This window comes from Mobula hypostoma, chromosome 20 (assembly GCF_963921235.1).
Source record: "Mobula hypostoma chromosome 20, sMobHyp1.1, whole genome shotgun sequence".
Taxonomy (NCBI): domain Eukaryota; kingdom Metazoa; phylum Chordata; class Chondrichthyes; order Myliobatiformes; family Myliobatidae; genus Mobula; species Mobula hypostoma.
In genome coordinates, this window is record NC_086116.1 from 34,356,379 (window position 1) to 34,368,416 (window position 12,038).

The following is a 12,038-nucleotide window of genomic DNA, read 5'->3' on the forward strand; positions in this document are numbered from 1 at the left end:
TATTAGGGAAACCCTGCTGCCTCTGCACCATCTCACGACAGCCCTCACTCCTGTGTTTGCCCACCCACACTGGCTCCAACTTGAGCATCTTGTTTAGAGATGCAGAGCTGGGCTGGGAAGTGACTGACGGAGCTCAACCCAGAAAAAGTGTGAAGTGATTCACTTCGGAAGGTCGAATTTGAAGGCAGTATACAGGGTTAATGGCAGCTTTGTTATCAGTGTGGAGGAGCAGAGGGAACTTGGGGGTCCACATCCATAGATCCCTCAAAGCTACTATGCAGGTTGATAGGGTGGTTAAGAAGGCATATGGTGTTTTGTCCTTCATTCATCAGAGGATTGAGATTAAGAGCCATGAGGTAATGTTGCAGCTCTGTAAACCTGGTTCGACCACATTTGGACGATTGTGTTCAGTTCCGGTCGCCCCATTGTAGAAAGTATGTGAAAGCTTCAGAGAGGATGCAGAGCAGATTTACAGTATGCTAGATTAAAGGGCATGTCTTATCAGAATCAGGTTTAATATCAGAAGCATATGTTGTGAAATTTGCTAACTTAGCAGCAGCAGTATAATGCAATACATGATAATACAGAAAAAAGTAAGTAAATCAATTACAGTAAGTATATATTTGTTTATTAAATAATTGAATTAAAAACAGTGCAAAAGCAGGAATAATATTTAAAAAACTAAGGTAGTGTTCATAGGTTCAATGTCCATTGAGGAATCGGATGGCCCAGGGAAAGAAGCTGTTCCTGAATCGCTGAGTGTGTGCCTTCAGGCTCTGTACCTCCTTCCTGACGGTAACGTTGAGAAGAGGGCATGTCCTGGATGGGGGTCTTGGCAGGCAGTGACTAGTGGGGTACCGCAAGACTCAGTGCTGGGACCCCAGTTGTTTCCAATATATATTAATGACTTGGATGAGGGAATTAAATGCAGCATCTCCAAGTTTGCGGATGACACGAAGCTGGGCGGCAGTGTTAGCTGTGAGGAGGATGCTAAGAGGATGCAGGGTGACTTGGATAGGTTGGGTGAGTGGGCAAATTCATGGCAGATGCAATTTAATGTGGATAAATGTGAAGTTATCCACTTTGGTGGCAAAAATAGGAAAACAGATTATTATCTGAATTGTGGCCGATTAGGTAAAGGGGAGGTGCAACGAGACCTGGGTGTCATTATACACCAGTCATTGAAAGTGGGCATGTAGGTACAGCAGGCGGTGAAAAAGGCAAATGGTATGCTGGCATTTATAGCAAGAGGATTCGAGTACAGGAGCAGGGAGACTGCAGTTGTACAAGGCCTTGGTGAGACCACACCTGGAGTATTCTGTGCAGTTTTGGTCCCCTAGTCTGAGGAAAGACATCCTTGCCATAGAGGGAGTACAAAGAAGATTGATTCCTGGGATGGCAGGACTTTCATATGATGAAAGACTGGATGAACTGGGCTTATACTCGTTGGAATTTAGAAGATTGAGGGGGGGATCTGATTGAAACGTATAAAATCCTAAAGGGATTGGACAGGCTAGATGCAGGAAGATTGTTCCCGATGTTGGGGAAGTCCAGAATGAGGGGTCACAGTTTGAAGATAAAGGGGAAGCCTTTTAGGACCGAGATTAGGAAAAACTTCTTCACACAGAGAGTGGTGAATCTGTGGAATTCTCTGCCACAGGAAAGAGTTGAGGCCAGTTCATTGGCTATAAAGAGGGAGTTAGATATGGCCCTTGTGGCTAAAGGGATAAGGAGGGAAGGCTGGTACAGGATCATCAGCCATGATCATACTGAATGGCGGTGCAGACTTGAAGGGCCAAATGGCCTACTCCTGCACCTATTTTCTATGTTTCTATGTTTAATAATGGACGCTGCCTTTCTGAGGCACCACTCCGTGAAGATGTCTTGGATAATACAGAGGCTAGTGCCCAATCAGAATGCTCTCCAAGGTACATATGTAGAAGTTTTTGAGCGTTTTAGGTGACAAACAAAATCTCTCGTGTCTTATGAGGAAAAGCTGAGCGAGCTGGGCTTTTCTCTCAGGAGCGAGGGAGGGTGACTTGATAGAGGTGTTCAAGATGATGAGACATAAATTGCTGGTGAACGCAGCATCTCTAGGAAGAGGTACAGTGGACGTTTAGGGCCGAGACCCTTCGTCAGGACTAACTGAAAGAAGAGATAGTAAGAGATTTGAAAGTTGGAGGGGGAGATCCAAAATGATAGGAGAAGACAGGAGGGGGAGGGATGGAGCCAAGAGCTGGACAGGTGATAGGCAAAGGGGATATGAGAGGATCATGGGACAGGAGGTCCGGGGAGAAGGAAAAGGGGGAGGGGGAGAAACCCAGAGGATGGGCAAGGGGTATAGTCAGAAGGACAGAGGGTAAAAAAGGAAAGAGAGAAAAAGAATGTGTATATATAAATAAATAACGGATGGGGTACGAGGGGGAGGTGGGGCATTAGCCAAATACATTTTCCCTAGGGTGGAAATGGTTAATACGAGTGGGTATAATTTTAAGGTGATTGGAGGAAAGTGCAGGGGGGGATGTCAGAAATAGTGATTTTTTTTTACACAGTGGTTGGTGGGTGTTTGGAACATTTTGTCAGGAAAGCTGGTAGAGGCACATACATTAGGGACATTTAAGAAACTTAGACAACTGGATGGAAGAAAAATGGAGGGCTATGTGGGAGAGAAGGGTTAGATTGATCTTAGAGTAGGCTATAAGGTCAGCACAACTTTGTGGGCAGAAGGGCCTGAACTGTGCTGTCCTATGTTCTGATCCCTTTCAGCTACAGTGGGTTGAAAAAATGTATCCCTAAGGTGACCTTTAATTCTCCTACCTTTCACCTTAAACCCTTGTCCTCATTTTTTGATAGCTTTATCGTAGGGAAAAGCTTTTGATTATCTCCCGTCTATTCCTCGCATGTACTGATCTTCATCTTGCCCCCCTCTGCTTCCTTTACATCTTTCAGCTTTACAACCAATTCCCCACCCGCCCGCCTTGATCTCTGTGCCCTCTTAATTGTGACCACTTGACAACACGCCGGTGGGACTCAGGAGGTTCCTCCACCACTCTGTGTGTTGCTCCAGGTTTCCAGCATCCGCAGAATCCCTTGTATTTCCATCTGACCCCCTTGACCATCGCAGAATTGAATTGCCCTGCTCCTGGTGGCTGTGCCTTCGGTTACCAGAGTCCTGAGTTCTGGAATCTTCCCCCTAAACTTCTCTGACATTGATTCCTAGTGAAGGTTCTTGACTCAAAACGTCCACTGTCCATTTCCCTCCCTAGATGCTGCCTGATCCACTGTGTTCCTCCAGTGTTTTATCATTTTGCTTTGCCCCCTCCCCCCGCCTCTTCATACTTTTAAACATCAATGCAATCTGCCTAATTGACCAAGCTTCTGATCGCCATCCCTCCTGTAGCTTACCATCAGTTTTTTGCATGTGAGAATGTCCAATGTCGGGTGGTAGGATGGAGATGCTTCTACCAAAGGAGTGTAAGGCGTTCCTACCTCTGCTAGTCTGCAGGTCACCCTTGGGCAAGGTGTAGCACCAGCTTAGCCCCCCGATCAGGGTCACGTGAATCCATGGGAGCAGGTGGTGGATGGTCAGATGAGCAGCTGGTGCACATCACAAGTCCTGGCTATGCGACCACTGACTCCAGGCAGACAAACTCTGAAGAGTATTGATAATGGCTGGGGTTACCTGTCTTGTAAAGACACTGCCCAGAAGAAGGCCGTGGCAAACCATTCCCGTAGAAAATTTTTCTGAGAGCAATCGTGGTCATGGGACCATGATCGCCCACGTCACAACGATGATGATGAAGAATGTCCCAAGAGACAGCATGTCAGGTCAATGTTCTTGGACAGGCATAGACTCCAGAAGGCTAGCGTGGAATAGAGAAGAGATGAAGTTTAGCTTTATTTGTCACATGTATATCGAAACATACAGCAAAATGTGTGGTTTGCGTCACTGACCAACACAATCAGAGGGTGTGATGAGGGCAGACCAGAGGTGTTGCCGTACTTCTGGTGCCAACGTAGCATGCTCACAACTTACCAACCCTGACTAAATCATATGCCTTTGGACTGTGGGAGGAAACCGGAGCACCCGGAGGAAACACACATGGTCACAGGGGGAACATTCAAAGTTCAAAGCAAACTATATACAACTCTGAGATTCATTTTCTTGTGGGCATACTCAATAAGGCCAATAACCCTAATAGAATCGATGAGGGGATGATAGCAATGAATGCAGAGGCGTAGTCGATAAAGAGCATCCTGAAGTCTACATCTTTGCTGTCCAGATGTTCCAGGGTTGAGAGAAGAGCCAGTGAGATGGCATCTGCTATGGACCTTGTGCCAGTAGGCAAATTGGGGTGGATCCAAGTCTTGTCTTTGGCAGGAGTTGATATGTTTCATCACCAACCATTCAAACACTCAATCACAGAGGTATGCTATGGACGATAGTCATTGGGGCAGCTTACCATGTTCTTCTTGGGCACCAGCATAAGCTCGAAGCCTGCTTGAAGTAGATGGGTACCTTAGACTGCCAAAGTGAGAGGTTAAGTGATCACAGCCAGTTGATCAGTACTGGTCTTTACTTCTGCACCAGATACTTTTCGTGGGTTTATCCTCACGCTCACGTTGGCCTCAGAGACTGAAATCACAGGGTCATCAGGGATTGTGGGAGTCGGTGATGGTTCCTCCATGTTCTTGACGGTCAAAGCGAGCATAGAAGGCATTGAGCTCATCTGGGAGCGAAGCCCTGTCGTCACCTATGTCGCTCAATATCACTTGGTAAGAGGTGATAGCATTCAAGCCTGCCACAACTGTCGAGCATCCTTCATTGATTCAAGTTTAGTCCGGAATTGCCACTTCGCCTGTGAGATGGCTTTCTGGAGATCATACCTGGACCTCTTGTTATTTTCTTGGTTGCCAGAATTGAATGCCTCTGATCTGGCCCTCAGCAGTTTGCAGATCTCAGGATTTCCAGCAGATCTTATGTACAAAAAACTTTCAAATTCAATCCAGGCAAAGTCCTATGACTCTTTACTGCATCCCTTCTAGCTTGATGACACCTTTCCTGTAGTATGGTGCCCATAATTGCAAACAATGTTCCAAATAGATACAATGTTTTGTCATTGACTATCCCTAAACACCCTGGGGAAGGTGGTGAGAGCTGCTTCTTGAACCGCTGGTAAATGTGCTCCCACAGAGTTGCTGGGCAGAGCAATTCAGGGTTTACGTCCAGTGTTGATGGGGGAATGGTGATGTGTTTCCAAGTCAGGAAGGTGTGCGCCGTGGCAGGGAATCTGCAGGTGAGGGTATTCCCCATTGCCTTCTGCAGTTGTCCTTGGTCACTGAGGTAGTGGGAACAAGTATCGGCCTGTTCGGAGAAGCCAAGATCCCAAGGCTAATGAATAACCAAACATGAGTTTCTGCAGATGATGCTGGAAATCCTGTGTGTGTGTGTGTGTGTCTGTCTGTCTCTCTCTCTCTCACACACACATGCGTGCTCTCGCTCTCTCGCTCTCTCACACACACACACACACACACACACACACACACACACACACCCACCCACCCACCCACCCACCAGGTCGGGCAGCATCTATGGAGGGGAATGAACAGTTGACATTCTGGGCTGAGATCACTCCTGATGAAGGGTCACCAATTGTTATCGATGCACTATAGAAAGCGTCCTGTCAGGATGCATCACAGCTTGGTATGACAACAGCTCTGCACATGACCACAAGAAACTGCGGAGTTGTTGACACAGCTCAGCACACCACAGGAGCTAGCGTCCCCCTATGGACTCTTGTTGACACTGCCCTCTGCCTCCGTAAGGCAGCCAGTTACTACCCACCCTGGACATTCTCTCTTTTCCCCTGTCCCATGAGGCGGAAGGTACCAAAGCCTGAAAGGACATATCACCAGGCTCAATGACAGTTTGTACCCCGCTCTTATAATGGTTCCTTAATATAAACTGGAGTGTGGACCTCACAATCTAATTTGTGATCATCTTGCATTTTACTCTGTCTGTAACTGTTACACTTTATTCTGAATTCTGCTATTGTTTTCCTTTGTACTACCTCAATGCACTGTGTAATGATTTGATCTGTATGATCAGTGTGCCAAACAAGCTTTTCACTGTATCTTGGTACACATGACACTAATTAACCAGTTTACCAGTCTCCTTTTAGTTTGGTCATTTGGATTTGGTCTCCTCAACAGCCCTGTACTCACATACTGACTCTCGCCCTTTCTGTGTTCTTGCCCTCCCCGTGTGTAACCACAAACACATGACTCTCTTCATTTCCACCCACTTGTACTCCCGATAACGGAATCACTTGGCAACTGGTGAAGTGCCTTCAGTTTTGGGACCCCCAGATTCAGGAGATTCCTTTTCCCCCCAAAATCTTCATTTTCATCTCTTTCTCTCCCCCTCTCACACCCCCTCTCCCTCTCCTTTGCCTGCGCACTCATTTTTCCTGTGTGTGCTCTCTCGTTCCCTCTCGCCCACCATGACATTTCTGTCAGTGTCCTTTCCCCCATTATGCTGTTACATGAATATCTTCAAACCTCACCTAACCATTAAATCCAAAGCATTTACGATGATGTACATTTGTAAATACTACAGTTAAAGTGATTAATTAATTACCGGTAACTATTGTAATTGATTACAATAATGATTCTCTTTTCCCCTCGCCATAATTGAATGTACACAGGCATTAAATTTGTTCAGAAGAGCTTAATCTATTCCTGTTATGGAGAGGAGTTGTTAAAATCACTTACCTAGCGAAATGAATTCTGCTGCTAGGTTGTTGTAAGATGCACACTATCTGTCCACACAGATAGAAGTGCATTGCAATCTACCCCTGCCAGATGAACGTGCTAGGGGGAATGTACTACTGAGCAGTCCAACTGGATGTCCAGGAAGGGCAGTGGGTAAGGGAAACAAGTTTCTATTTTGGACTATTGAATTTAAACTTTAGCTTGCTGCAGTCGTTCCTATTTGCCAAAGGAAAGAGGACTAGAATTTAAAAGCAAGGATGCAATGGTGAGGCTTTATAAAGCATTAGTCAGGCTGCACTTGGAGTATTGTGAGCAGTCTTGGACCCCCCCCCCCCATCAAAGAAAGGATCTGCTGGCATTGGAGAGGGTGTAGAGGAAGTTCATGAGAATGATTCTGGGAATGAAAGGGTTAATGTATGGGGAACATTCAATGGCTCTGCGCCTGTACTTGCTTGAGTTTAGAAGAATTAGGGGGAAATCTCATTGAAATCCATCGGATATCAAAAGGCCTAGACAGAATGGACTTGGAGAGGATGTTTTGTATACTGGGAGAGTCTAGGACTGAGGGCACAGCTTTAGAACAGAGATGAGCAGGAATTTCTTTAACGGAGTCCTTGCTTAATGGTATTGGTCCAAGGCATAAGAAAGGTTGGGAAGCAAGCCCTATTTTTGCCTCGGTGGTGAATCTGTGGAACTCATGGCTACAGACAGCTGTAGAAGCCAAGTCATTGGGTATATTTAAAGTGGAGGTTGATGAGTTCTTGATTAGTCAGGGTATCAAAGGTTACAAAAAGACTGGAGAATGAGGTTGAGAGGGATAATAAATCAGCCATGTTGGAATGGCACAGTAGACTCCATTGGCTGAATGGCCTAATTCTGATCTTGTGTCTTATTCCTGTGGATAAGGAGGTGCGTTTACATAAGGTACAATAGAATTTATGCAAAACTATACACAGACAAAGACTGACAATGTGAAAAAGAAGACAAACTACAAATAAAAAATTACTACTGAGAACATGGATTGTAAAGTGAGTCTAGGTTGTGGAATCAGGTCAGAGTCGAGTGTAGTTATCCACGCTGGTTCAGGAGCCTGGTGGTTGTAGGGGAAAACTGTCCCTGCACTTGGAGGCGTGGGACCTCTTGCCCAATGGTGGTAGTGTGAGAGACCCTCGCCTGGTGGATGTTGAATTCTTGTGTCACCGCTCCTTGTAGGTGTGCTCAGTGGTGGGAAGGGCTTTGCCCGTGATGGACTGGGCTTTATCCGCCATTTTCTGCAGCCTTTTCCATTCATGGGCATTTGGTGTTTCCATACCAGGCCATGATACAACCAGTTAGTAACTTTGAGAAGTACTTTTTGTAGATGGTACACACTGTAGCTACTACCCCGTTATGGCCTTGCACCTTATTGTTTACCTGCTCTGCACTCTGTCTGTAGCTGTTACACTTTATTCTGCATTTTGTATTGTTTTACCTTATTCTACCTCAATGGTCCATGTAATGACCTGATCTGTATGAACCAATACAAGACAAGGTTTTCGCTGTGCCTCGGTTCATGTGGCAATACGAGGGGTGATTGATATGATAAGTTCGTGGCCTAAGGTGGAAGGAGTCAATTTTAGAAAACCTAGCACATTTATATTTCCTACATCTACACACTTAGTCCAGCGGTCGTGGAGCATACGGATCCCTTCTTTGTAGAAGTCGGCGTCTTGGACCTCTAGAGGTGGTCCACAGCAGGGGTGATAGATAAGTTCGTGGCCTAAAGTAGAAGGAAATGAGGAGAAACTTCAAACTTTCTGCATTTTCACACAAGGAGTTGAACTGCACGTGCATGTAACGAGGGCTGTATAACTCATCTCCTTCTACCTTAGGCCACGATCTTATCAATCACTCCTGCTGTGGACCACTTCTACAAAGAAGGGAACCGTATGCTCCACGACTGCTGGACTAAGTGTGTACATGTAGGAGGGGACTATGTTGAAAAATAAATGTGCTAGGTTTTCTAAAACTGACTCCTTCTACCTTAGGTCATGAACTTATCAATCACCCCTTCTAATAAATCAATTCCTCCCACACACACTCACCTGTCCACCCAAGTTTCTTCTTCCTTTGTTTCTCTTTGCCATTCCCTTCTCCTCTCCTCCCTCCCTCCCTGCCTGTTTGTCTCTACGATATTCTTTATAATTGTTGAATGTGTTGTTTTTGTTCCATGTCGCACCCTGACCAACGCCCCACAGCAAATTCCTAATACGTGTAAATGTATATATGGTGAATAAAGTTGCTCTGGAACCTTGATCCTCTATGCCTCTCCCCACTATCTGGTTCCACCAATCACCCTCAGGTTAAATTTCATCTGAACTTTCCTGGGCACTTGCATGGCACTCTCTGTAACTGCAGTGACACACTCAAAGTGCTGGAGGGTCTCAGCAAGTCAGGCAGCATCCATGCCCCAAGCAGGCCCTCCATGTGAGGCAACACTTCCCCTGCCAATCTGCTGGGGTTGTCCGCTGTGTTCGGTGCTCCCGATGTGGCCTCCTCTCCACTGGGGGACCTCTTCGTCGAGCGCCTGCACACCATCTGTCAAAAGCGGAACTTCCCTGTGGCCAAACGTTTTAATTTCCATTCCCATTCCCGTTCCAATGTATCAGTCCATGGCCTCTTCTTGTGCCAAGAGGATGCCACCCTCAGGGTGGATGAGCGACACCTTATATTCACCTAGGTAGCCTCCAATCTGATGGCGTAAATATCAATTTCTCCTTCCGGTTTAAAAAAAATTCTCTCCCCCTCCCCTCTCCTATTCCCTACTCTGGCCCTTTGCCTTTTTCTCACTTGCCCATTAGTTACCCCTGGTGCTCCACTCCCTTCCCTTGCTCCTATGGTCCACTCTCCTCTCCTGAAAGATTCCTTCCTCTCCAGCGTTTTACCTTTCCCACCCACCTGGCTTCACCTCTCACCTCCTCGCTATCCTCCTTCCCCTTCCCCGCCTTTTTATTCTGGCATCTTTCCCCCTTCCGTCTCAGTCCTGATGAAGGGTCTCGGCCAGGAATGTCGACTGTTTATTCATCTCCATCGATGCTGCCTGACCTGCCGAGTTCCTCCGGCACTTTGTGTGTGCTGCTCTGGATTTCCGGCATCTGCAGAATCTCTTGTGTTTAATTTTTCTGTATTCTGTTTTCTTCTTGTATGTCAATGTGTTTATGTGGGGAGATGATCTGCCTGGATGTCATGTACCAAGTTTTTACACAGTATCCCGGTACATGTTACAATAATAAACTGCTAGCCCTCCATTTATTTATTGAGATACAGCGCCGTCCAATGAGCTCATGATGCTGCTCAGTTACACCAATGAGACCAATTAACCTACAAACCCGTATGTCTTTGGAATGTGGGAGGAAACCAGAGCATCGGGAGGAAATCCACGTGGTCACGGGGAGAACGTACAAGCACAGACAGTGGTGGGAATTGAGCCCAGGTTGCTGGTGCTGTGATAGCGTTACGCTGACTGCTACACCACTGTGCCACCCTTGTGCTGGTCCATTTCGACAACCACCCCCCCCCCCCACACACACACAGTTGGTTATTGTAAATTGTCCTGTGATTAGGGTAGTGTTAAATCGGGGGGGGGGGGGTTCGCTGGGCTTGAAGGGCCGGAAGGGCCTATTCTGCGCTGTGTCCCTGAAAAAAATGAACATTGTGGGCAGGAGGGCCTGTCCCTCTGCTGTACTCTAACCCCTGTCCTGTTTGCTTTGTGTCTCAGTGTGGTGTGTCCCGTGTCTAGCATCGTTTGAAATTCTCCAGGAGATCTGCCGAACGGAGAAGCTCACTTGCTCTGCCCTGGGGATCACCAAAAAGGACTTGAAGGAGTACGAGGTGGAATATCTGTGCGGATACAAGAAAGAGAAGGTAGGCGCTCCCTGTACATGGACATCAGTCGATGTATCGGCTGGGATGAAGGGAGATCACTCTTCATTGGCTGTGGTTGGGGTACGAGGGCTAACAGTGGAGGACGGCATGGGACCGTAAGACCATGAGATATAGGAGCAGAATTAGGCCACTTGGCCCACTGACTCTGCTCTGCCATTTCATCATGGCTAATCCATTTCCCTGTCAGCCCCAATCTCCTGTCTTCTCCCCGTATTCCTTCATGTCCTGACTAATCAAGAATCTATCAACGTCTTCCTTAAATATACCCAATGACTTAGTCTCCACAGATGCCTGTGGCAACGAATTCCACAGAGTCACCACTCTCTGGCTAAAGAAGTTCCTCCTTATCTCAGTTCTAAATGGACATCCCACCATTCTGAGACTGTGTCCTCTGGTCTTGGACTCAGACTCCCCCACCACAGGAAACATCCTCTCCACATTCACTCTACTGAGGCCTTTCAACATTTGGTAGGTTTCAATGAGATCATCCCTAGCCCTTCTGAATTCCAGTACATACAGACCCAGAGCCATCAGACGCTCTTCATATGACAAGTCCTTTAATCCTGGAATCACTTTCATGAACCTCCTTTGAACCCTCCCCAATGTCAGCACATCTTTCTTGGATAAGGGCCCCAAAACTGCTCACAGTACTCCAGGTGAGGCCTCACCAGAGCTGTCTAAAGCCTCAACATTACATCCTTGCTTGTATAATGGACAGAGGACCAATCGGTTGTGTTCAATGGTGTGGTAGGTCAGAAATGGAATCATAAACTCTTTTCTGCTAAACTTTGGCTACAGGCTTCTGTATTCTACTCTTGTTTTCAATGATGTCTCCCCAGGCCACTGACCCTTACATTCCTGATTTTGTCTGTGATTAAAAATCTGTCTCTGTATGCTGTGAATATTCCTCTGCATGGGAACCAGGTTTATTATCACTGGCATACTCAGTGGTCACTCTCTTAGTTACCTCTTGTATCTCTTTGGATGTTGGCCGTTCACTGGGTGTTTTTTTGTTTTCCGCACCATTCTCTGTAAACTAGAGATTGTTGTGTATGAAAATCCCAGGAGATCAGCAGTTTCTGAGATACTCAAACCATCCTGTCTGGCACCAACAATCATTCCATGGTCAAAGTTACTTAGATCACATTTCTTCCCCGTACTGATGTTTGGTCTGAACAACAACTGAACCTCTTGACCATGTCGACGTGCTTTTATGCATGGATTTGCTGCCACGTGATTGGCTGATCAGGTATTTGCATGAACAAGGTGGTGTACAGGTGTATCTAACATGGTGGCCACTAAGTGTAGATGGCATGGTCTGTTGTATTGCTGCAGCAGTG

At 46.5% G+C, this 12,038-nt stretch overlaps 1 protein-coding gene across 1 annotated transcript in view; it reads left to right on the forward strand.

Annotated features, from left to right (window-relative positions):
• LOC134359429 (histone-lysine N-methyltransferase SUV39H2-like) overlaps positions 1–12,038 on the forward strand; it is a 53,091-nt gene that overhangs the window by 14,113 nt on the left and 26,940 nt on the right. Inside the window, exon 2 of the mRNA XM_063072651.1 lies at positions 10,532–10,677. Coding sequence (XP_062928721.1) covers positions 10,532–10,677 — 146 coding nt within the window. The remainder of the gene's footprint in view (positions 1–10,531; positions 10,678–12,038) is intronic.